This window comes from Mandrillus leucophaeus, unplaced genomic scaffold (assembly GCF_000951045.1).
Source record: "Mandrillus leucophaeus isolate KB7577 unplaced genomic scaffold, Mleu.le_1.0 Scaffold1276, whole genome shotgun sequence".
Taxonomy (NCBI): domain Eukaryota; kingdom Metazoa; phylum Chordata; class Mammalia; order Primates; family Cercopithecidae; genus Mandrillus; species Mandrillus leucophaeus.
The window spans coordinates 185,191-212,154 of record NW_012101165.1 but is presented as its reverse complement, the minus strand read 5'-3'; the positions used below and the strand labels follow the sequence as shown (position 1 = coordinate 212,154).

General features: G+C 38.3%; 1 protein-coding gene across 1 annotated transcript in view; it reads left to right on the top strand.

The window, feature by feature from the left end:
* AGBL3 (ATP/GTP binding protein-like 3) overlaps positions 1 to 26,964 on the top strand; it is a 146,141-nt gene that overhangs the window by 112,135 nt on the left and 7,042 nt on the right. Inside the window, exon 16 of the mRNA XM_011972153.1 lies at positions 14,783 to 15,014. Coding sequence (XP_011827543.1) covers positions 14,783 to 15,014 — 232 coding nt within the window. The remainder of the gene's footprint in view (positions 1 to 14,782; positions 15,015 to 26,964) is intronic.

Genomic DNA, 26,964 nt, shown 5'->3' with positions numbered 1-26,964 from the left:
GGATATATATGGCTAGTCTTTTAACGACTGGTGGAAGAACATATACAACTAGGAAGATACCCAAAATAGAGCATATGACAAAATATGCAGAAAAGAATTTGGGACTGTGCATCATAAAGGAAAGGATGTGAAAGCACATATGAAGATTGAACCTCAGGAGTCCTGGAAGAGACAAGCAAGTACTTCTAAATCAATTGAAAGTGTTTTTATGACCCAAGAAGATACCAATGCTCAATTGAATATAATAGCTGGTGAATTCACTTGGGCATACCACACAAATGAATGCTTATCACATCATTCATTCCCTTGATTGCTTGATGAAACAAAGTAAAATTACATTTCCTGGTTCAAAGGTTACAACTAAAATATCCCGTGGGTCAACAAAGGGAAAATGTTGTAAAAGATGTGTTGGCCTCTTAAAGGGTAGAGCTCATTTTGTCAGATCTTACCAGCAATAATGTTTTCTACAGTGTATCAAGTGATACACTGAATCATGGCAACAAAAGAAAAAATCCCCATGGCTTTTAGGTACTTTGATTTGAAAAGCGGGGTTTCAAATAATCTTGATTTCTATGAATATTTTAATGAAACCAAAGAAAACATAAAACCAAATATTGCTAGCTAATATTTTGTCCAAATACTGACTAGACTTTGCTCATCAATCTGCATTACTGGCAGTGAAAATGTAAATTTTGGCACGTTTCATTCAGTCTGTGAACTTCTTATCAAAGAAAATGAAAAGATCTTACCCACTAAATGTCTTCCACACCTTGTACTGTGAAGGGTATGATTTGCTAGCCTGTGACATTGAGGCTTTTGTAATAAAAGTTTGGGGTCACTTTTTAATTTCCTGAAAACATACAGAAGCCCTGAATGAGACTTCTGACTTTATAGAAATAGAAGAAGATATCCTCCTTAGACATGTACCTGAGTTGTTTGATATTATATGTAGGTTGTGACAAAGACATGTATGGTAAAAAATGGCATTTGGGAGGAAATAAGACTGACTCAGAACTCAAAACTATGTCACCAGAAAGGAGCATACAAGTTAAACAGTACTAAAATTATAATTTATTTGTAATCTATGCTCAGTTTAAGTTCAAATTACCTCAGTGCTTTAAAAACATTTTTCCCTGAGAAAGAGAAGTTTAACTTGTAGTGACATTCAGTGTGCTTTAGATAATCTATAAACAGGACGTTTTAGATATGGAACCCTACATGACGAATTTATAGATGCAAAGGGACTAAATGACAAACAGCTAGTCTACCAAAATAGGTCTATAGATACAAAGTGAGTGGACAGTTTTGAAAAGCTGGAAACCAATTCCTACAAGTCTAAATACCGGCCATTGCTAATAAGTAAAGTCTAAATACAGCCATCCCTTGGTATCATGGAGGATTAGTTCCAGGATCTCCTACAGATACCAAAATCTGCATATATGCTCAAGTCCTGCTCTAAAATGGCATAGTGTTTGCATATAACCTATGCATATCCTCCAGTATGCTTTAAATCATCTCTACATTACTTCTAATACCTGACACAATGTGAATGCTACATAAAAAGTTGTGAGACTGTATTGTTTAGGGAACGATGACAAGGAAAAAAGTCTGCACACGTTTGGTACAGATGCATTTTTTTCCTAAATATTTTCCATCCTCAGTTGGTTAAATCCACGGATGTGGAGCCCACACAAACAATGCCAACTGTATTCCATGCTCAAAACATTTTTGTCGACAGGATATCTAACTTGATGTCATTGCATTGGAACGATACCAAGAGCAGTGTAATGTGGGCTTGATAAGAGCAGATCTTATCACGGGGAATTTGGCATTCAAGTGTATTCTGTTTAATCACTACATCAAAGAAAGATATCCCAAAGGCTGCAGGCAGTTCAAAGAAGTATTATTGGAAAAAGAAACAGAAAGAGCAAAAATATCCTACTTTATCATGGGATACTAAGAAATATATCCTTGTTAGTTTTTAATAAATATTTACATTGATCTTTCAAAAGGTCTTATCTATAACCTAAGAATATACAATAACAATATGACATATAAAAAAATACCCACTAAAGAGCTAAAATCTGTATCAGAGGAGAGAAACATTATAAAAATATTACTTTTCTCACACATACTATTAATCTGTTCTATTACTACTAATTGCCACTGTTACCCAGTCCTGTTGTTGTTTTGCCTAAATAATCGCCTGTATATAACAACAAAGCAAATAATACAGAATAGTAAAAATGGTAAACACTTATTTTCATACTTCATTTTAAAATAATATGTTTATGCAATTATTATATATTAGACTATTTTTTGGCCTGGTATATCTGTGTCCTAGATTGGCTCTCTAAAAAAGTTGGTCACCTTAGTGTACCTGTCACTGTCTTTCATAGATCCTAACATAGATATATTCAGTTCTGAAATGTTTAACACTTACTAGATAGGTTAGGTATTTATATTGTTTGCTGTTCTCTTGAAACAGTTTAATTTAAAGGCTTCCAGGGGAAATATGTACACATGTATTTTGTGTGTCTGAATGAAACAATGGTAGGTTAATTGAAGATAAGCGCGATTAAACTAGCCATTAAATATGTGGATGAAGTAATTGTCAAGAAAGTTAAAAATTAAGTTTTATTGATTTTTAAAACCTAACTTCAGATATTTTATGGCATATTCTCTTTTTTAGTGAAAATACCTGAACGAGCCCCTTCTTGGCTTCTAAAAAAATATTTGAGGTAGGAGAACTGTACTTGATTTCTTCTACCTGACTACCTTACACCTTTTCCTCTGTCTTACGAGATTTTGATTTTGAACTAAAGCAACAGGTAAAAGTGACCTTTTGGATAACCATTGCTAATCAGATGTCTCCTCATATTCTACATAGTACCTGGGACTAGGTAAGTTTTACACCTAGTGCCCCACAAGATGTGTTTTAGCAGGCTCTGAGATTTCAATATCCCCAGATTACCCCAATAGATGCCTTAAAATCTAGTTAGATATTTATTTCTGTGCATTTAGCATTGCATTGTCTGAGTTTCTTTTTTTTTTTTTTTTTTTTTGAGACGGAGTCTAGGTCTATTGCCCAAGCTGGAGTGCAGTGGCAGGATCTCGGCTCACTGCAAGCTCCACCTCCCGGGTTCACGCCATTCTCCTGCCTCAGCCTCCAGAGTAGCTGGAACTACAGGTGCCCGCCACCACGCCTGGCTAATTTTTGTATTTTTAGTAGAGACAGGGTTTCACCGTGTTAGCCAGGATGGTCTCAATCTCCTGACCTCATGATCTGCCCGCCTCGGCCTCCCAAAGTGCTGGGATTACAGGCATGAGCCACTGCGCCCAGCCGGCGAGTTTCTCTTTTTAAAAAGAAACACTGCTGGCATAAGATAATTATTTAGCACTTTAGAATGAATGACAATCAAATGTTTTACTATCCATTGTAGCAACTGGAGCACTGGTCATGGGGGGATAAGAATAATACTAAAAACTGGAGGAAGAAGAGAATGGGAAATCAAATATAACAGACAAACTTTATAGTTTTGTCTAAACCAGTAATTATTATATCTCTATTGCCCTTGGCAAGTTTCCCCTTACTTAGGAATAATATAAACAACTGTCTGGACGGTGGAATAGGTAACCATAGGTAAGTATTTGAGAACCAGCTAGATTTGTGCAACAGAGAGACCGTGGTATATCCTTTCTTCTATCCTGGCTTCTCTTCTAAAAACTTAGTTTCTGTTAATAAAATGGGTTCTGATGAAAGATGTAGACTCTCTTGCTCCAGAAATATAGAAATTTAGGTAAGAGACCAACATGTAAAGCATCTTTGGGCCTACTCTTACTCGGATCTAGAATTGATTATTTTAAACTGACTTAATTTTTAAACATGTATTATTTATCATGTCCTATGGAGGGAAATCAAATGATATATCAAGACAAAAGAAGGTAATAGAAAAAGTACTGAAGTTAGAAGATGTGAATGCTAGACCTGCCTCTGCCCCTTACTAGTTATGTGATCTTGAGCAAATAGCTTAACCTCTCTGATTCCCCTTGTGTAACATGAGAATAACATTGGCCATCCTGCCTACATCATGAGACTGATCAGAGCGCCAAGTATGATAATGTATTAAAAGACTTTGCATACCCTGAGGTGTAATATTCAAATATAACATAGCTATTACATTACTCTTACATGAGTAGTTTACTGTTGACAATGAAATCAGAGGACCCAATTTTTTTCATCTCCCAAAGTATGACTCAGAGTCATAGCAAAGACTAACACGAACATTTTTTAGAAATCACTGAGAGGCCAATCTAGGAAAAAAATTCCCCTCAAAGGAACTGATTTGTATGGAAACTGTTTCAAAGTGACATCCTTGAAGTCTCCTATGGGCAAACAAACTTCTACTTGGACTGAGAAGACAAGGATACCAACAGAAGGTTGTTACTGGTTTTTATTGTTTAAGATTTTCATACATACAAAGATAGTTTTCACTATATCATCATTAATATCCTGTAAAACTTGGATTATGGGAACTACTTTTGTAAAAAGATGGGATCGATAGCTATTTTAGTCCTGTCTGTGAAAAATACTTGCTTTATTTAATTTGCATATGAGTTGAATATAGAAGGAAATTATTTCAGTTTAATACAGCCTTAAAAAAAACTTAATTGCTGTATTCCTAATACTTCCTGTTACTTGATGCCTTTCATCCTCACCACTACCCACCAAGAAAACAAAAAGCCATTCTGGTAACTTCTGCTTCCTAGACATAGGGTTTTCAGTTGGAAACCATTTTTTACTTTATCGCTCTTTAGAGTGGCCCTTAACTAATTGAAGACTAATATAGTTCATAGTTTCTGTCTTGGGATATTTCTATACTGAAGTGCCCTACAGAAGGGCAGGAAAGATTGGCTCAGCCTTGATTCCATCATGGTTGATATGGTTTGCCTGTGACCTCACCCAAATCTCATCTTGAATTGTAGCTCCCATAATTTCCATGTGTTGTGGGAGGGACCCAGTGAGAGATAATTAAATCATGGAGGTGGTCCCCTATACTGTACTCATGGTAGTAAATAAGTCACAAGATCTGATGGTTTTATAAGGGGTTTCCCCTTTCACTTCGCTCTCATTCTTTCTTGCCTGCACCATGTAAGACGTGCCTTTTTCCTTCCATCATGATTGTGAGGCCTCCCTAGCCATGTGGAACTGTGAGTCTATTAAACCTCTTTTCCTTTCTAAATAACCTAGTCTCTGGTATGTCTTTATCAGCAGCATGAAAACAGACTAATACAGTAAATTGGTACCAGTAGAGTGGGGTGCTCCTGTAAAGATACCCAAAATTGGGTAACAGGGAGAGGTTGAAACAGTTTGGAAGGCTCAGAAGATAGGAAAATGTGGAAAAGTTTGGAACTTCCTAGAGACTTGTTGAATGGCTTTGACCAAAATGCTGATAATGATATAGACAATGAAATCTAGGCTGAGGTGGTCTCAGATGGAGATGAGGAACTTGTTGGGAACTGGAGCAAAGGTGACTCTTGCTATGTTTTAGCAAAGAGACTAGCGGCATTTTGCCCATGCCCAAGAGAGTTGTGGAACTTTGAACTTGAGGGAGATGATTTAGGATATCTGGTGGAAGAAATTTCTAAGCAGCAAAGCATTCAAGAGGTGACTTGGGTCCTGTTAAAAGCATTCAGTTTTAAAGGGAAACAGCATAAAAGTTCAGAAAATTTGCAGCCTAACTATGCAATAGAAAAGAAAAACCCATTTTTTGAGGAGAAATTCACACTGGCTGCAGAAATTTGCATAAGTGGCAAGAAGACAAATGTTAATCCCCAAGACAATGGGGAAAATGTCTCCAGGGCATGTCAGAGACCTTTGCAGCAGACCCTTCCATCACAGGCCCAGAGGTCTAGGAGGAAAAAATGGTTTCATGGGCTGGGCCCAAGGTCCCCTTGCTATGTATACCCTAGGTACTTGATATCCCGCATCCCAGCTGTTCCAGTCATGGCTAAAAGGAGCTAAGGTACAGCTTGGGCTATGGTTTCAGAGGGTGCAAGCCCCAAGCCTTGGCAGCTTCCACATAGTGTTGAGCCTGCAAATGCACAGAAGTCAAGAACTGGGGTTTGGGAACATCCACATAGATTTCAGAGGATATATGGAAATGCCTGGATGTCCAGACACAAGTTTGCTGCAGGGGCAGGGCCCTCATGGAGAGCCTCTGCTAGGGCAGTGTGGAAGGGAAATGTAGGGGCTGGGGGTCAGAGCCCCCACAGAGAGTTCCCACTAGACACTACCTAGTGGAGCTGTGAGAAGAGGGCCAGTGTCTTCTAGACTCCGGAATGGTAGATCCACTGACACCTTGCACCATGCACCTGGAAAGCCACACTCATTGCCAGCCCATGAAAGCAGCTGGGAGGGAGGCTGTACCCTGCAAAGCCACAGAGGCAGAGCTGCCCAACACCATGGGAACCCACCTCTTGCATCAGCATGACCTAGATGTGAGACATGGAGTAAAAGGAGACCATTTGGGAGCTTTAAGATTTGCCTGCTCTGCTGGATTTCAGACTTGCACAGGGCCTTTAGCCCCTTCGTTTAGGCCAATTTCTTCCATTTGGAATGGGTGTATTTATCCAATGCCTGTACCCCCACTGTATCTAGGAAGTAATTAACTTGCTTTTGATTTTACATGTTCACAGGTGGAAGGGACTTGCCTTGTCTCAGATGAGACTTTGCCCTTTTGAGTTAATGCTGAAATGAGTTAAGACTTTGGGGGACCGCTGGGAAGGCATGATTGGTTTTGAAATATGCAGACATGAGATTTGGCAGGGGCCAGGGTGGACTGATATGGTTTGGCTATGTCCTCACCCAAATCTCATCTTGAATTGTAGCTCCCATAATTCCCACATGTTGTGGGAGGGACTCCATGAGAGATAATTGAATCATGGAGGCGGTGTCCCCCATGCTGTCCTCGTGATAGTAAATAAATCTTGGGATCCATTGGTTTTATAAGGGGTTTCTCCTTTCACTTTGCTCTCATTCTCTCTTGCCTACTTCCATGTAAGACGTGCCTTTTGCCTTCCACCATGATTGTGAGGCCTCCCCAGCCACATGGAATCGTGAGTCCATTAAACTTCTTTTCCTTTAGAAATTACCCGGTCTCGAGTATGTCTTTATCAGCAGCATAAAAACAGACTAATACAACGGTAATTCATGTTAGTTTAAATTATAGGAAGTAAGGCTAAAGTCAAATTCACCTGCTCCAAATCTGTGATTACTTAAATATTATCTGCTGACCTTCAATGGAACATAAAGTTTATTCATTAGGTCTTAAAAATTGGACTACCATGGAAATTATAATTATCATAATATTTTCTTCTGTTTCTGGAATGAATTGACATTTTTAGTTTACCTTCCCTAAAGTGTTTTATCAAAAACAGTTATTCTATTCATTAATTCTTGAAAAGTGTTAATAATATCAAAGATAACAATATGGAATAATTGGCCAATATAATTTTATACTCCATTGACATAATCCAAAGCATTGAAAAAATGCATCTCAAAATATGCACCACACTTACTTATGTTCTCAGTATTATGAGGCTATGACAAGCCAATAGACCATTTCATGAAGGCTTACATTTTCACCAAGAGTAATTTCAGTATGAGAGAACTTAGGTCCTCTCTCACGGTTTTTTTTTTTAATTGCTTTAATGCTTGGGAGGTTTTACCCCATCTTCCATCTCCAGATCATAAAATGATCATCTGTTTGGCTCTTAAATATTCATATAAAAATTAACACTAACCCTTGTCTTACACCATAGCAAAAAAATTAACTCAAAATGTATCATAGATCTAAATATCAAAGCTAAAATTATAAAAACTCACAGGAAAAAGCATGGGAGAGAATCTTTGTGGTTTTGGAATAAGAAAAGACTCTTCCAGTAGTAGGCATAAACACCAATCGTAAAAGAAAAATTTGGTTAATGAACTTCATCAAAATCATTCTCTTTAAAAGACACTGTTAAGAAAATTAAAATGCATGAGACATATTGGAAAAAATTTACCAAATGTACAATCAATAAAGGCTTTGTTTTATACCTATGTCATTTCTTCTTTGAGCTTGGTAAACACAAACACAATACTCCAGCAGAATCCACTCTTCTACTTGGCCAGACCATCCGCACCTGGAAATAAGTCATGGCATTCCAGGAATTACTTCTCTTTCTTTGGAACATGCTTCACTGGCATAGATTTTCTGCTTATATTAGCTGTCTATAATCATTTCTTTTAATGCTCTTGGTGGATTCTAAATATTAATCAATCACTGCAGCAAAAAGAAATCAAATTATTGAAGCTGAGTGATAGGTTTAAGAGGGAGTTCCTTATCCTAGTCTCTTTATATTCAGGAATATAGAAAATATTTTAAATGAAGTCAAAAATATACTCTCACAACTATCAATAATCTGTTCTTGAATCAAACTCTCATCCATGTGAGTTAGAGTATGTTTATAGAATGTTTCTGGTGTTTATTTATTTTCTTAATATGCATGCTGCTTTTCCTTAGGAGAGATTTTTAAAAATCAGCCTACAGGAGTTTTATCTGATCCATCTGCACTGTATTTAATAGAAAGACCTTCAAGTTTCTGACATATGGAAACCCATAATCCCTACTGTTTTCTCATGGTAGTCAGTTTCCTCTTTTTCACATTCCATCTCAGTAGGAGACTGAGAGGGGAATAATTAGATATCTGTAGTCACATCATATCTCACTGAAAGCTGGAATCTGGACAGGTATAAATAAGCAGAGCCAGGCAGATTGAGAATCTACATTAGCTCAATTCCAAATTTAAGGAATATAGGTTACATTTCAGCTCTTGCAACCTCATCCACATGAAAATGTCTCTAGCACATTTTCTCCATTCCTTATGTTGTAATTTTCTTCAACTGCTTCAACTGCTTTTTTTTTAACGTAAGGATGTTCATCATGATATTATTTTATTTTTAAACTTTTCAGTTTGGGGTTCATGTGCAGGTTTGTTATACAGGTAAACTCATGTCACGGGGGTTTGTTGTACAAATTATTTCATCACCCCAGTACCCAACAGACACTTTTTCTGGTCCTCTCCCTCCTCCCACCACCCATCTGCAAGTAGGCCCCAGTGTCTGTTGTTCCCCTTGTTGTGTCCATGTGTTCTCATAATTTAGCTCCCACTTATAAGTGATAACATGTGATATTTGGTTTTCTGTTCCTGCACTAGTTTGCTAAAGATAATGGCCTCCACCTCCATCCATGTTCCTGCATAGAATATGATCTCATTCTTTTCATGGCTGCATAGTATTCCATGGTATATGTATACCACATTTTCTTTATTCAGCCCACCATTGTTAGGCATCTAGGTTGATTCCATGTCTTCGCTATTGTGAATAGTGTTGCAGTGAACATACATATGCATGTATTTTTATGATAAAATGAATTATATTGCTTTAGGTATATACCCAGTAATAGAATTACCAGGCTGAGTGGTAATTCTGTTTTTAGCTCCTTATGGAATTGTCATACTGCTTTCTATAATGGTTGAACTAATCTACACTCCCACCAACAGTGTATAAGATTCCCTTTTTTCTGTAACCTTGCCAGCACCTGTTATTTTTTGACTTTTTAATAATAGTCATTCTGACTGCTGTGAGATGTATCTCATTGTGGTTTTGATTTACATTTCTTTAATGATCAGTGATATTGAGCTGTATTTCATATGCTTGTTGGCCACATGTATGTCTTCTTTTGAAAAGTGTTCATGTCCTTTGCCCACTTTTTAATGGGGTTGTTTGGTTTTTTTTCTTGTAAATTGCTTTAAGTTCTTTATAGATGCTGGATATTTAGACCTTTGTCAGATTCCTATATTTTCTCCCCACTCTGTAGGTTGCCTGTTTACTCTGTTGATAGTTTCTTTTGCTGTGCAGAAGCTCTTAAGTTTAATTAGATCTCGTTTTGCCTTCTTATCCTTTGACTAAGCCAATGCTGAACAACTGTAATTCTAGATGAATCTAACTATCCATCTCTACCCCTATCTTAGATTACAGAGCCCTGCTGCAGAAAAACTACATTACCGCAAGCAGGCTCTGTGGCGCAATGGATAGCACATTGGACTTCTAGACACTGCATGTTCTCACTCATAGGTGGGAACTGAACAATGAGATCACTTGGACTCGGGAAGGGGAACATCACACACTGGGGCCTTTCATGGGGAGGGGGGAGGGGGGAGGGATTGCATTGGGAGTTATACCTGATGTAAATGACGAGTTGATGGGTGCTGACGAGTTGATGGGTGCAGCACAGCAACATGGCACAAGTATACATATGTAACAAACCTGCACGTTATGCACATGTACCCTAGAACTTAAAGTATAATAATAATAATAATAAATAAAAATAAAAGAAAAAGAAAAACTACATTACCAAATGGCACTATACATTCTTGTTTGCACAATTTACATATATATATACTTGATCAACTACCTCTTCCATTCTCCAGAGTAACTATTCTAAATCTTTTCCTCTCTCTCTCTACCTAACTTCTTACTTCACATATAAAACTTTACCTTCAGTAGATAACCTCACTTCTTACTTCACATATAAAACAGAAACAAAAACCAGAGAGGTCATCAATAAATCAACTCATTTCAAACATCCTTCCTTCTTGTTTCACAGAAATAAATATCCCTCTGTTTAAGGTTAATTCATTCAGCAGTGCTCTAGATCCCATGTCCATCAATTTCCTTAGTGAAATAACTCTAATTATTGCCCTCTTTCTCACCTTCCTCAAATATAGCCAACATTCATTACCTTCACTTCCTTACTTGTATACTTCTCAACCTAGTGCTTGAGAATGTTTCTACTGTTGCCATACCATGAAATGGTTATTTACAAAGCCATACTGACTTCTCTACTGTTGATTATTCCCAGGGCCTTTAAACTCTTTCCCTTGATTCATTGAGCTATTTCACAATCTGAGTGTCATATCTGTGACACTACTATCTCCTGGTTTTACTCCTGTTTCTCTAGCCATTTATGAAACATGTGTTGAAATATATATGAAGAGGAGCCCATGTAGGACATCACTTCTGCCTAAATTTTAAGTAGGCTATTTTCCAGTAGTCCATCCTTTGGTCTTTGTCACCACATACTTTATTTCTGAGCACTCTCATCTCTACCTGCAGCTTCAACCAGCAACTGATGACCATGATATTTTTTAATCTTCAGTCTAAGCCTCTCCTGAATTTCATATTCCTCTGCCTACTGGATATCTCCATCTGTTTTTCCCCACAGGCACTTATCTTCAACTTGTCCACTGCCAATCTCTTTCTCGTGCATCCCATGTCTCAGTCAGTGTACTGCCATCATCCAGTTATCTAAGTAATAAACCCAAGACTTATCCTAATGTTGTGCACTTCTGTTTTTTGGTCTCTAATAACATGAAGCTCTATCCGTTCTACCTCTAAAAATTCTCTTGAATCTGCTCTCTTCATCCTAATGCTACCACTAATTCAGACCCTCATTTTGCCTCCCTTGAAGAACTGCATTAGCCTCCTAATTTGTCTCCCTGCCTTGTGTTTCACTTTTCTTCCACCTTTTGGTTTCCTGGGTCCCAATGTGATCTTTCAAAACTGCAAATCTGATTATCTTGCGTAAAGTCTTCAATGGCCCCCTAACTGTATCATTCAAAACACAGTTATTTAGCGTTATCAGTCATGAATTATTCCCATCTTAAAGGATCTCTCAAAAGCGTTACTGCAAACAAGGCTTCCAGTTTTGAACCATGTCTTCATACCTACCTGATATCCCAATTATTCTATACCACACTTATGATTTCCTGAATGTGCCATGTTAGTCCCACATCCTAGATCACTCTCCTCCTTTTTTACTTGGCTGACTTGTGTTCATTAATTTACCCAATACCCTTTGCCCCCATCTATAAGTATGGCTATAAGTATATGTATGTAGTAAGTGTCCTGGTTTATCTCTATGAAGTATATTCTAATAGATAGTTCACTTTTTGCTCTCTAGTCCTGATTCTTAACATATTGAAGGCAGGAACTGTGTTTTTCACATCTATTTACCAAACAAAAATAGTGCCAGATATACAATAAGCATTCAGTGAATGTTTATTTATTTATTTATTTATTTATTTATTTTTTGAGATGGAGTATTGCTCTGTCACACAGGCTAGAGTGCAGTGATGCAATCTTGGCTCACTGCAACTTCCGCCTCCTGGGTTCAAGCAATTTGTCTGCCTCAGCCTCCTGAGTAGCTGGAATTACAGCACTCACCACCATGCCCACTTAATTTTGGTATTTTTAGTAGAGACAGGGTTTCACCCTGTTGGTCAGGCTAGTCTCAAACTCCTGACCTCAAGTGATCCATCTGCCTCAGCCTCCTAAAGTGCTGAGATTACAAGCATAAGCTACAACACCTGGCCTACATTCAGTGAATGTTTATTGAGTGGCCTAAGAATGGCTTATCAAGAAACTGTAAATAAGTTCATGTCATATGCCAGTATTGCCAGATATTGTAATCATACATTATCTTTCAGATCTAGCTTAATGCAATGCATGCTTTATCTTTTTATTTTCCTTTTAAGAATAATTTTTTTACCAAAAACTTATTGTAGAAATGTTCAAACATAAAGTAGAAAGAATAGAATGAGTCCACTGATGCCCATCACCCATCCTCATCAGCATCCTGCTACTCTTGTTTCATCTGTTTTCCCACCACTTTTTCCCTAGAGCATTTTAAAATAAATTCTATAAATTATATTATTTTGCCTATAAACAGTTTAGTGTATATCACTAGATAAACACTAACAAAGCACAGTGTATTTCTTGCTTTTATTCTGAATGTATTCTACTTTCTCTTATGCTATCTATGGACCAATTTAAGCATGGCAATTACAAATTATGACATTTTTTTAAATGTCTGGCTACTGATCTTCCTTCAGGCTTTACTCAGGGTTACCCTCGCTTCCCAAGTATGTTGACTCTAAATTGTGATAAAATACACATAACAAAATTTACCATTTTAACTATTTTTAAGTGTACAATTCAGTAGTGTTAAGTACAGTCACATTGTGATGCAATCTCCAGAACTCCTTTTTCTCTTTTAAAATTGAAACTTTATGCCTAGTCTTCCTCACTTCCCCCTCCCCCACCCCAGCACCTGGAAACCATCCTTCTACTTTTGTATCTATGAATTTGACTGTTCTAGTCAAATAGAATTCTAGTCAATGGAATATTCTAGTCAAATTAGGTAGTGGAGTCAAATATTTGAATGACAGATATGATATTTGTCTTTTTGTGTCTGGCTTATTTTATTTTGTATAGTAGTCTCAAGGTTTACCAATACTGTAGCATTTGTCAGTATTTCCTTCCTTTTTAACACTAAATAACATTCCATTGTATGAATATACCTCATTTTATTAATCCATTCATGAATGAACACATGTGTTGCTTATAACGTTTGGCTATTATGAATATTGCTACTATAAAGATGAATGTATCTATGTCTCTTTGGGACCCTGCTTTCAATTCTTTTGGGGATATAGCCAGAAGTGGAATTGCTGGGTCATATAGTAATCCTATTTTTAATTATTGAGGAACCATCATATTGTTTTCCACAATGGTTGTACCATTTTACATTCTTATTAATAATGTGTGAAGGTTCCAATTTTTCTAAATCCTTGCCAACACTTGTTATTTTCTGGAGGTGTTTGTTTGTTTGTTTGTTTATAGCAGCCATCCTAACTAATATGGGGTAGGATAAACATTTTTTAAAATGTTATTATATTCCAGTGTCTCCATTAACAAAACAATAATTCCTTTGTATCATCTAATAAAAAAGGGATTTCTAACATGCTCTTCCCAGTCCCCATATCCCTATACTGCCATTTCCTCAAACTAGAAGCTTTGGAGCCACCACTGATTCCGCTCTTATTCTCTTATCTCATATCCAATTCTTTATAAAATCCACATATGTACCCAGGATACTCCCACCCCACTTCTCACCCTTCTAGCCATTTCCATGACCCTGGTCCAAGCTACCACCATCTCTCCTGGATTGTTTCTGCAGCCTTCCAAGAGATCTCCCTGTTTGTTCACTCTTGCCTCTCTTCAATCTGTTCTCAACTTGGCAACCAGCATAATCTTGTCCAAACAAATCTCAGACTGACACTCCTCTGCTCAATGCCTTCCAATGCTTCTCCATCTCACACTCAGTAAAAATCAAAGTCCTTCTACTGGCCTGTGAGGCCCTACATGAGCTGAGTCCATGTTACCTACCTGAACTTATCCCTTATAACTTTCCCTTTTGTTCATTCTCCTCCAGCCACTGACTGCATTCTTGGTGTTCTTGAACACACTACGATTCTCCTACTTCAGGACCTTTGCCTCAAATTATCTTTCCTCTGAAACCTGCTTGATTTGCTTCCTAAATTCCATGAGATGTCAGCTTCATAAGGAGGCTTTCTCTTAACACCTTTTTAAAAGTGGAAATCAACCCCTCAAGAATTCTCTACTCCCCTCCGCAGCTTTACTTTATCCTATAAACTTTATCATTATCTAACATAATATATATTTTACTTGTTTATTTTCTGCCCACTGTCATTAAAGTACAAGCTTCAGATGGGCAAGGAATTTTAGATAAAATCCCTGGCATATAATAATGCCCAATAAGTAATTGTGAGTAGAGTTTATATCCCTGTACATATTTTTGTGGTTGCTCCCCAGATCTGCACCACAACTTAAAAAGCAAAATAAAAGAATGCATATCTTTCCAAAGCAAGAAGACTGGCATAAATTGGACAGATGATGAAAAAAGGAGCTACAAGGATAAAGGAATAGTTCAAACTCAAGAAATATTGCAGTGTTTGCTCCCCATCATGCATAACCCTAAAAACATGCAAACCACTCAGATAAAACAGCTATTCAATCCAAGAACCAACTTTCAAATCCAACATCAGTAAGTCAATACAGTTTTTATCACTCTTAGCTATTTAATAATGTTTTTAAAGGAAGCAGGGCTTATTAATTTATTATCCTAAGAAAAAAATCTGCTCTTGAAAATGATGTCAGCTGCATCACATTTGGCAAAGAACAAAGACCCAAAGCTGTCAGAAAACACTGGATAAGTGAAGGAATAAGTTATCAGGCCTTATTTAATTGATTATTTGCATGAAACTACTCATTAATTTAGATCTATTAATAAAGTATGCATAAATAAAGTATGATTATAGCCTGACTTGAATATTGTCAGCTGTTCTAAATCCTATGGGGTAACTTTCTAATCCTATGGGGTAACCAGAATTAAAAATAATTAACCTGAGCTACTTCAGTTTATTGATACTCAGATGAAAGCAGAAAGAGTGAGCCCAGTTTTCTTCTAAAGATAAAAAATAGAACCACCTCTAAGGTCAAAAGAAAACATGTGTAAATAAAAGTAAAGACAGTAACAAGCTGAAAATAATAAATACAATAGTAATATTATCAACAGATTTTTGTAATGTACTTCTATGTGCTACACACTGTTCTAAGTAATACATGTATACACTTTACATTTTACACATGAGAAAATTGAGGTCCTAAGAGGTTAAATAATTTGTCCAAAGCCTCACAAGCCAATACATAGTGGAATCTGGAGTCAAATCCACCTAGACCTTCTGATTCCAGAGTCCTCCTGAACTTCATCATTATGCGTTGCCATTTCTCTTTATAAAGTGAAAAACATGACCAATATACTTAATATACAAAGAGTGCTTACATATCAACTGGAAACTTACAAATACTTTCATAAGAAAATGGGTGAAGGCTATGAACCATTGCTACTGTGCATTAGTGAAAACCCTGACTCTTCACTAGGCATCCTCTGACACCAGCCCAATGGGGAGAGAAAGAGGTACTTCATTTCTGTCCATTGAGTGTGGAAATCTCGGCTCCCCATTTGGTTTCCAATGACACCCTGCGGGAGGAGAGAGACTCTTTATAGGCCAATGGGAGAGTCAAAGTTCTGGCTTCTACTTGTCCTTCTTTGACACCACCCTTGCAGAAGTTTGAGATCCCTCATTATACCTCATAAGAGTGGAAGCGTAAGCCCCTCTGCCTCTGCTTACGTGGGTGGGAGTGAGGGCACTGTTTATCAGTGGCACTTGGCTGGAGTACAGTGGTTATTGCCAAACATTTTCTGTATCAGTAGGCTGTCCCTTTCCTGGTCCTTTTCTACATAATACAGGCTATTGTTGAGAGCTTTTTGTGCATGTTTCTGGGCACTTTTGTGTTCTCAGGTTGCTAGCTTCTTCAGCTCCAAGTCTTGGATATATGAGGCAAAAAGAAAACCCAGGAGACACCATTGTGTTGTTCCTTGGTTCTTGAAGTCCCTAGCTAGCCTGCCTGCTTTCTACCTTTTGGAGTTGCCTTTTGTTCATTTTATATGGGTTTGTAGTTATTTTTAGTGCAAAGAATAGGGAAAATGCATCTACTTCATCCTCCTGGAAGTGAAAAATCTCTCCAATTATATTTTGATTTGCATAATCTTTCTCAAGAATTTTCATCATTACCAAATGGAATGCCAAGCATGAGATTTATTCCTTCATATTTGAAATCTGACCCATGTTTGACCAGAGAGAAATTTAAGGTATGTAAATCATCTTGTTAATGTGCAATCCACCTATTAATCCACCTAGACCCTATTCATTTTGGCTTAAGAACAGAACAGACAATGAAGTTTCAGCCCTATGATGACATTCAGATGTTATATCATGTTCAACATGATAATTCAGCAAACTCGTACAGCACATTAACTAGTTTCTCCTTAATCCTAACTTAGACCAGTGTCTAAGATGGTTTAGCAAAGTGTGATCTTCTCATTCTTTGCTTATTCTCATTTTACCCTGCAATCACTTACTATAAGTAATAGTATGTAAGAGTGTTGAGACAGTCAAACAAACGATATATAAAACAGAAAAGGCAGCCATAAAGAACTAAGTTGTAAGAATAACAACAACAATAAAAATCAACCTGACAATGTTTAAGTTTGTAGTGAGATCATCTGTTAAGAAAGGCCTTGCTTGCTGCTTTCCGACTTGTTAATATTTCCATATACACCTATATCAGATACTTTTGGGGGTGTCTACATAAGGGTAGCACTTCCAAAAGTTGCATTTGTAATTATGTGACCTCTACCCACTGGCATGGTTGCCACTCAGATTATCTTTCCCTATGCTTTGGAATTGGAATGAGAGATAGTGGATCAGTCTTGTACATGAAACTGCTGTAGGATGCAAATTTGAGCTAAGGGAAGTAAAAACTTTCCTGTGGAGAGAGAAAAGCAGAGACTGCAGATGAATAAAAAGCCTTGGAAGTTTTCCATTTTCTAGTTCTAGTCCTTTCCTGAAGCCTGACTGAATTCCCTCTCCCTTTGTTTCCATGAGTAGCTTCGTACTTTCTTATAATTCTTCCCCTACCCTACCTTATGCTTTTGCAAATTAAGCTAGCTTGAATTGGTTTCTGTTACTTGTAACCAAAGAGGTGTTAGTTAATACCTCACTATTTGTCTGTACCTTCATGCTCAGGCCCATCCTCATTGAGTGCATTTCTAGATTCAAAGTATTAATATATAAGGAATCTCTTATGAAAGTAATGACTAAAAATCAAGCCATGTCCTGATTGTCATCTAGACCCCACCACAGTCTCAATGGAGGCTACATATGGAGATGAACCTCCACATCTGTCCAATAATGATTAGAAGCCTACCATCTCTGGTGTCAATGGAGTCCAGATGGGGAACCTGGACTTCCACTTCCATCTTGCAGTAATGAGGTCTTATCTCCCTACTCCCTGTGCTGGAGCAAAGTAACAAAAAGCCAGCTAAAACAGAGGGTTTACATAAGATCCAGAGTCTCATAACATAATACGAAAGTGTCCATGTTTTAATCAGAAGCAAATTGTTGTACCAATAACCAGGAAGATCTAAAACTGAAAAAAGACAATTAGTAGACACAAACACTGAGATGTTAGTGATGTTAGAATTTTTTGACAAAGATTTTTAAAGCAATCATAATTAAAATGCTTCAAAAAACACTTATAAACACACTTAGAAGAAATAAAAAAAAATAGAAAGCCTCAGCAGAGAGAGAAAAAAAAATATTAAGAAGAACCAAATAGAAATTTTTGAATTGAAAAATACAACTGAAATTGTAAAAGCTTAATGGCTGAGCACAACAGTATAATTGTGCAAATAGAGGAAAGAGTCAGTGAATTGAGAAAGAGAAAAATAGAAATTACCCAACCAAACCTAAGAGAAAAAATAGGCTTAAAATAAAATGAATAGAGCCTCAGGGACCTGTAAGACTGTAAGACAAGATCTAATATTCACATATCATAGTTTCAGAAGGACAGGAGAATGAATACAGGGCTGAAAAGGAAATCAAAGAAATAATGTCTGAAAGGTTGCCAAATTTGACAGGAGACATAAACCTACAGATCAAAAAGCTGAGCAGACCACTAATAGGATACACCCAAAGAAATTCATGCCAAGATAGCCCAAAATTTAACTTTTTTTTTTTTTGAGACAAAGTCTTGCTCTGTTACCCAGGCTGCAGTACAGTGAAACAATCTCAGCTTACTGAAGCCTCTGCCTCCCGGGTTCAAGTGATTCTAGTGCCTCAGCCTTCCGAGTAGCTAGGATTACAAGTGCCCACCACCATACCTGGCTAATTTTTGTATTTTAGTAGAGATGAGGTTTCGCCATGTTGGCCAGGTTGGTCTTGAACTCCTGACCTCAAGTGATCTGACTGCCTCAGCCTCCCAAAGTGCTGGGATTACAGGCATGAGCCACCATGCCCATCCCCCCAAATTTAACTTCTGAAAATGAAAAAAAAATTGTTTTTCCTACAGAGGAAAAACAATTAGAATGATAGTGGATTTCTCATCAAAACCCACAAAGGCCAGATGTAGCACAATATTTTTAATTATTGGAAGAAATTGTCAACCTAGAATCCTATACCCAGTGAAAATAAGGGAGAAGTCAAGAAATGTTCAGATAAAAGAAAACTAAGAGAATTTTTCACCAGAAGACTTACTCTAAAAGAATGACTAATGGAATTTAGCTAAACAGATAGAAAATGATAAAAGAAGGACTATCAGGAAAGAAAGAATATGGTAAACAAAAATACAGGTAGATATAAAATACAGGTAAATATAAATTTTTCTAAGTCATATTTGATGGTTGAAGCAAAAATTATAATATTGATGTGGTTCCAAATGCATGTAAAAGACATATTTAAGACCATTATAAATGTGAGAAGGTAAAAGGACATAAAGGGAGGTAAGCTTTGTACTTCACTCAGATTACTAAGTTAACACAGCCAATAGACTGTGATAAGTTATGCATATGTAGCATAATACAGCAACCACTGAAAAAGCTGTTCAAAGAGATATACTAAAAAACACTAAATAAATCAAAATGGAATTGTTGAAAAATGTTCACATTACCCACAGGAAGGCAGGAAAGAAAAAACAAACAAAAAACAAAGAATAAACATTTTTTTAATGGCAGATTTAAGTCCTAAGACATCAACAATTACACTGAATGTAAATGATCTAAATACAACAGTTAAGGACAGATTAATAAAATGAATTTAAAACATTACCCAACAATATGCGGTCACAAGAAACTCATTTCAAACATGACAATGGAGGCAGGCTGAAAGTAATAGAATGGAAGAAGATACATCATGCAAACATTAATAGATGAAAGCAGGAATGGCTATGTTAATATTAGATAAAGTAGATTTTAGAGGAAAGAAAATTATCAAAGAGGGGCATTATATATAATGTTTAAAAGGTCAATCCACTAGAAACACAACAATCTTAGATGTGTGTGTAAAATCACAGAACTGGCTGGGTGCAGTGGCTCACGCCTGGAGTCCCAGCACTTTGGAAGGCTGAGGTGGGTGGATTACTTGAGGTCACGAGTTTGAGAACAGCCTGATCAATATGGAGAAACCCCATCTCTACTAAAAACACAAAAATTAGCCAGGTGTGGTGGCTCATGCCTGTAATCCCAGCTACTTGGGAGGCTGAGGCAGGAGAATCACTTGAACCCGGGAGGTGGAGGTTGTGGTGAGCCAAGATCGTGTCATTGCACTCCAGCCTGGGCAACAAGAGCAAAACTCCATCTCAAAAAACAAAACAAAACAACAAAAAACTGCAAAATATGTGAAGCAAAAACTGATAAAACAGAAAGGAGAAATAGACAAATTCACAATTGTTTCAATAATTAGATAGAAAATAAGCAAGGATATAAAATAATTCACCAAGAATATAAATATCTAACTGGCATTTAAGGAGCACTTCACCCAACAACAGCACAATACACATTATTTTCAAGTGTACGTGGATCATATAACAAGATAGAACATATCCTAGCTGTGAAATAAACCTCAACATATTTAAAATAATTTAATCATACAAAGTGTATTATCTGACCACAATGGAATCCAACTAGAAATCAATAGCCAAAGGGTAATAGGAAAAAAAAAAAAAACCTAAACATTTGAAAACTAAATAACATACTTCTGAGTAACTCGTGAATCAAAAATATTCTCCAGGGTGGGGCCAAGATGGCCAACTAGAAACAGCGGCATTCGGAGGCCCCCATTGAAAAGAACCATAATAAGCAAGGTATCCAGGTTCTCTCATCAGAACTGACTAGGAGGCTGGTGTGATCCACAGGGAAGAAGGAAGAACAGTGTAGTGCAGCAGCCCACCTGAGAGCCACACAGGGCAGGAGAGCGCCCCCTACATCCCCAGCCAAGGGAAGTGGTGAGTGAGTGTACTACCCAGCCAGGGAAATCATGCTTTTTCCACAGAACTGTGGAACCCATAGATTGGAAGATCCCACTCACAAACCCATGCCACCAGGGCCTAGTGTCCCAACCCCAGAGCCGAGAAGATTCTCAACCGCCTCTTAGCTGGAATCTGCTTAAGCCTACAGAATGCCCCAGGGGAGGCATGACCAGCACCACAGCTGTGGCTGCCTGCTGTCTAAGCTGTTTGAGTTCCTTGGGGGAGGGGCAGCGGCCGGCACTGGGACTCGCAACTGCCTCACACGCTAAGCTCCCGGGGTGGGGGAAGGGCATCATCCATCTCTATAGCTCCAGGCTGCATTTTTCCTCTGCTGGAGTCAGGGAGGCTGAACAGCTTGGTCCCGAGACATGTTCCCCACAGCCCAACATACCGACTATGGCAGAATGTGGCCAAAGTGCCTCTTCAGGCCTGGCCCTGACCGATCCTTCCTCACTGGGTGGGGCTTCCCTGCAGGAACTGCAGTAACTCCAGCCAGAGGCTCAAGAACCCGGATCTCCCTGGGCCTGAGCCCCTAGGGGAAGGGGTGGCCGCAGTCTTTGTAGACCAGCAGACTTAGACTTTCCTCCTTGTAGTTCTGAGGAATCTGGGCAGCCCAGACAAATGGGTTTCCCCCCAGCGAAGCATACCCCCCCAACCAAGGAACAAAGTGCTTCGTTAAATGGGTCCTGTTCCCCCTGCCACCCAACTGGGTGAAACCCTCCAACGGGGGTTGTCAGATACCCTATACAAAAGCAATACTGCTGGCATCAGGCTGGTGCCCCTAGAGGTCAGAGATCCCAGAAAAAGGAGCAGGCACGCTTCTTTGCTATTCTCCAGCCTCCTTGAGTGACATCTCCAGGCCCCGGAGTCAACCAGATGACTAGGGTCTGAAGTGAAATCCCAGCAAACAGCAGCAGCCCTATAGAAAAGGGACCTGACCAATGAAAGAAAAACAAATAGAAAGCAACAACAACAGTATCAACAACAACTAAAAAGCCCCCAGGAAAACCTCCTCCAAGGATCAGCAGCCTCAAAGATCAAAACTAGACAAACTCATGAAGGTGGGAAAGAATTAATGAAAAAACACTGAAAACCCAAAAGGCCAGAGTGCCTCCTCTCCTCCAAATGATCACAATGTCTCTCCAGCAATGGCACAGAACTAGTTGGAGGATGAGACAGACAAATTGATAGAAGTAGGCTTCAGAAGATGGGTAATAAAAAACTACGCTGAGCTAAAGGAGCATGTTCTAACCCAATGCAAAGAAGCTAAGAACCTTGATAAAAGGTTAGAGTAGCTGCTAACTAGAATAATCAGTTTAGAGAGGAGCATAAATGACCCGGTGGAGCTAAAAAACACAGCATGAGAACCTCGTGCAGCATACACAGGTATCAATAGCTGAATCAACCAAGCGGAAGAAAGGATATCAGAGTTTGAAGACCACCTTGCTGAAATAAGGCATGCAGACACGACAAGGGAAAAAAAGAATAAAAAGGAATGAACAAAACCTCCAAGAAATGTGGGACTTCATAAAAAGACCGAGCGTACAATCGATCGGAGTACCTGAAGGAGACAGGAAAAATGGAAACAAGTTGGAAAACACACTTCAGGATATTATCCAGGAGAACTTCCCCAACCTCGCAAGACAGGCCAATATGCAAATTCAGGAAATACAGAGAACATCACTAAGATATTCCATGAGAAGATCAACCCCAAGACACATAATCATCAGATTCTCTAAGGTCAAAATGAAGGAAAAAATGTTAAGGGCAGCCAGAGAGAAAGGCCAGGTCATCTACAAAGGGAAGCCCATCAGACTAACAGTGGCCCTCTCAGCAGAAACTCTACAAGCCAGAAAAGATTGGGGGCCAATATTCAACATTCTTAAGGAAAAAAATTTTCAACCCAGAATTTTGTATCTGGCCAAACTAATCTTCATAAGCAAAGGAAAAATCCTTTCCAGACAAGCAAATACTGAGGGCTTTCATTACCACCAGGGCTGCCTTGCAAGAGCTCCTGAAAGAAGCAGTAAATATGAAAAACAAAAACCAGTATCAGCCACTGCAAAACCACACCAAAATATAAAGACCAATGACACTATGACGAAACTGCATCAATCAGTGCACAAAATAAACAAATAGCATCATGATGACAGGATCAAACTGACACATTACAATACTAACCTTAAATGTAAATGGGCTAAATGCCCCAGTTAAAAGACACAGACTGGCAAATTGGATAAAGAGTCAAGTTCCATTGGTGTGCTGTATACAGGAGACCTGTCTCATGTGCAAAGACACACATAGGCTCAAAATAAAGGGATGGAGAAAAATTTACCAAGCAAATGGAAAGCAAAGAAAAAAAAAAAAAAAGTAGGGGTTGCAATCCTAGTCTCTGACAAAACAGACTTTAAACCAACAAAGATAAAAAAAGACAAGGGTATTACATAATGGTAAAGGGAACAATTCATCAAGAAGAGCTAACTGTTCTAAATATATATGCACCCAATACAGGAGCACCCAGATTCATAAAACAAGTTCTTAGAGACCTACAAAGAGACTTAGACTCCCACACAATAATAGTGGAAGACTTTAACACCCCACTGTCAACATTAGACAGATCAACAAGACAGAAAATTAACAAAGATATTCAGGACTTGAACTCTCAGCTCTGGATCAAGTGGACCTAACAGACATCTACAGAAATCCCCACCCAGATCAACAGAATATACATTCTTCTCTGTGCTACATGGCACTTCTTCTAAAATTGACCACATAATTGGAAGTAAAACACTCCTCAGCAAAAGCAAAAGAACTGAAATCATAGCAAACAGTCTCTCAGACCACAGTGCAATCAAATTAGAACTCAGGATTAAGAAACTCACTCAAAACCACACAATTACATGGAAATTGACCAACCTGCTCCTGAATGACTCCTGGGTAAATAATGAAATTAAGGCAGAAATGAAGAAGTTATCTGAAACCAATGAGAACTAAGAGACAATGTACCAGAATCTCTGGGACACAGCTAAAGCAGTGTTAAGGGGGAAATGCCCATATCAGAAAGCTAGAAAGATCTCAAATCCACACCCAAACATCACAATTAAAAGAGCTAGAGAGACAAGAGCAAACTAATCCAAAAGCTAGCAGATGACAAGAAATAACTAAGAGCAGAATTGAAGGAGATAGAGACACAAAAAACTCCCCCAAAAATCACTGAATCCAGAAGCTGTGTTTTTGAAAAAATTAGCAAAATAGATAGACCACTGGCTAGACTAATAAAGAAGAAGAGAGAAGAATCAAATAGACACAATAAAAAATAATAAGGGGATATCACCACTGATCCCACAAAAATACAAACTACCATCAGAGAATACTATCAACACCTTGATGCAAATAAACTAGAAAATCTAGAAGAAATGGAGAAATTCCTGGACACATACACTCGCCTAAGACTAAGAAGAAGTTGGATCCCTGAATAGACCAATAGCAAGTTCTGAAATTGAGGCAATAATGAATAGCCCACCAAGCAAAAAAAGCACAGGAGTAGACAGATTCACGGCCGAATTCTACCAGAAGTACAAAGCAGAGCTGGTACCATTCCTTCTCAAACTATTCCAAACACTTGAAAAGGAGGGGCTCCTCCCTAACTCAGTTTATGAAGCCACCATCATCCTGATGGACCAGGATGATGACACACAAAAAAAGAAAACTTCAGACCAATATCCCTGAGGGACATCAATACGAAAATCCTCAGTAAAATACTGGCAAACCGAATTTGGCAGCACATCAAAAAAGGTATCCACCATGATGAAGTTGGCTTCATCCCTGGGATGCAAGGCTGGTTCAACATATGCCAATCAATAAACGTAATCCATCACATAAACAGAACCAAAGACAAAAACCACATAATTATTTCAATAGATGCAGAAAAGGCTTCTGATAAAATTCAACATCCCTTCACATTAAAAACTCTCAATAAACTAGGTATTGATGGAGTATATCTCAAAATAATGAGAGCTATTTATGACAGACCCACAGCCAATATCATATTGAATGGACAAAAGCTGGAAACATTCCCTTTGAAAACCAGTACAAGACAAGGATGCCCTCTCTCACCACTCCTATTCAACATAGAATTGGAAGCTCTGGCCAGGGCAATTAGGCAAGAAAAAAAAAGTAAAGGGTATTCAAATAGGAAGAGAGGAAGTCAAATTGTCTCTGTTTGCAGATGACATAATTTTATATTTAGAAAACCCCATCATCTCAGTCCCAAAACTCCTTAACTGATAGGCAACTTCAGCAAAGTCTCAGAATACAGAATCAATGTGCAAAAATCCTAAGCATTCCTTTACACCAACATAGACAAGCAGAGAGCCAAATCATGAATCAACTCCCATTCACGATTGCTACAAAGCAATACCTAGGAACACAGCTAACAAGGGATATAAAGGACCTCTTCAAGGAGAACTACAGACCACTGTTCAAGGAAACAAGAGAGGACACAAGCAAGTGGAAAAACATTCCATGGATAGGAAGAATCAGTATCATGAAAATGGCAATACTGCTCAAAGTAATTTATAGATTCAACACTTTTCCCATCAAACTACCACTGACATTCTTCACAGATTTAGAAAAAAACTACTTTAAATTTCATATGGAATCAAAGAAAACCCTGAATAGCCAAGACAATCCTAAGCAGAAAGAACAAAGCTGGAGGCATCACGCTACCTGACTTCAAACTATAATACAAGGCTACAGTAACCAAAACAGACATGTAGACCAATGCAACAGGACAGAGACCTCAGAAATAATACCACACATCTACAACTATCTGATCTTTGACAAACCTGACAAAAACAAGCAATGGGGAAAGGATTCCCTATTCAATAAGTGGTGCTGGTAAAACTGGCTAGCCATGTGCAGAAAACTGAAACTGGACCCCTTCCTTACACCTTATACAAAAATTAACTGAAGATGGATTAAAGACTTAAATGTAAAACCCCAAACGATGAAAACTCCAGAGGAAAACCTAGGCAATACCATTCAGGACATAGGCATGGGTGAAGACTTCATGACAAAACACCAAAAGCAATTGCAACAGAAGTCAAAATGGACAAATGGGATCTAATTATACTAAAGAGCTTCTGCACAGCAAAAGAAACTAGCATCAGAGTGAACAGGCAACCTACAGAATGGGAGAAAATTTTTGCAGTCTACCCATCTGACAAAGGTCTAATATCCAGAATTTACAAGGAACTTAAACATATTTACAAGAAGAAAACAGACAACCCCATCAAAAAGTGGGCAAAGGATATGAAGACACTTCTCAAAAGAAGACATTTATGCAGCCAACAAACATGTAAAAAAGCTCAATGACTGGGCGCGGTGACTCACACCTGTAATCCCAGCACTTTGGGAGGCCAGGGCAGGTGGATCACGAGGTCAGGATATCGAGACCATCCTGGCCAACATGGTGAAACCCCGTCTCTACTAAAATACAAAAAATTAGCCGGGTGTGGTGGCGCATGCCTGTAGTCCCAGCTACTTGGGAGACTGAGGCAGGGGAATTGCTTGAACTCGGGAGGCAGAGGTTGCAGTAAGCCAAGATCGCACCACTGCACTCCAGCCTGGCAACAGAGCAAATCTCCATCTAAAAACAAAAACAAAAACAAAAAACTCAACACCACTAATCACACTGATCATCAGAGAAATGTAAATCAAAACCACAATGACATGCCATCTCACATCAGTCAGAATGGCAATTACTAAAAAGTCAAGAAACAATAGATGCTGGGGAGGCTGTAGAGAAATAGGAATGCTTTTACTGTGCTGGTGGGAGTGTAAATTAGTTCAACCATTGTGGAAGACAGTATGGTGATTCCTCAAGGATCTAGAACCAGAACTACCATTTGACCCAGCAATACCATTACTGGGTATATACCCAAAGGAATGTAAATCATTCTACTATAAAGACACATGCACACATATGTTTATTGCAGCATTGTTTACAATAGCAAAGACATGGAACCAACCCAAATACCCATCAATGACAGACTGGATAAAGAAAA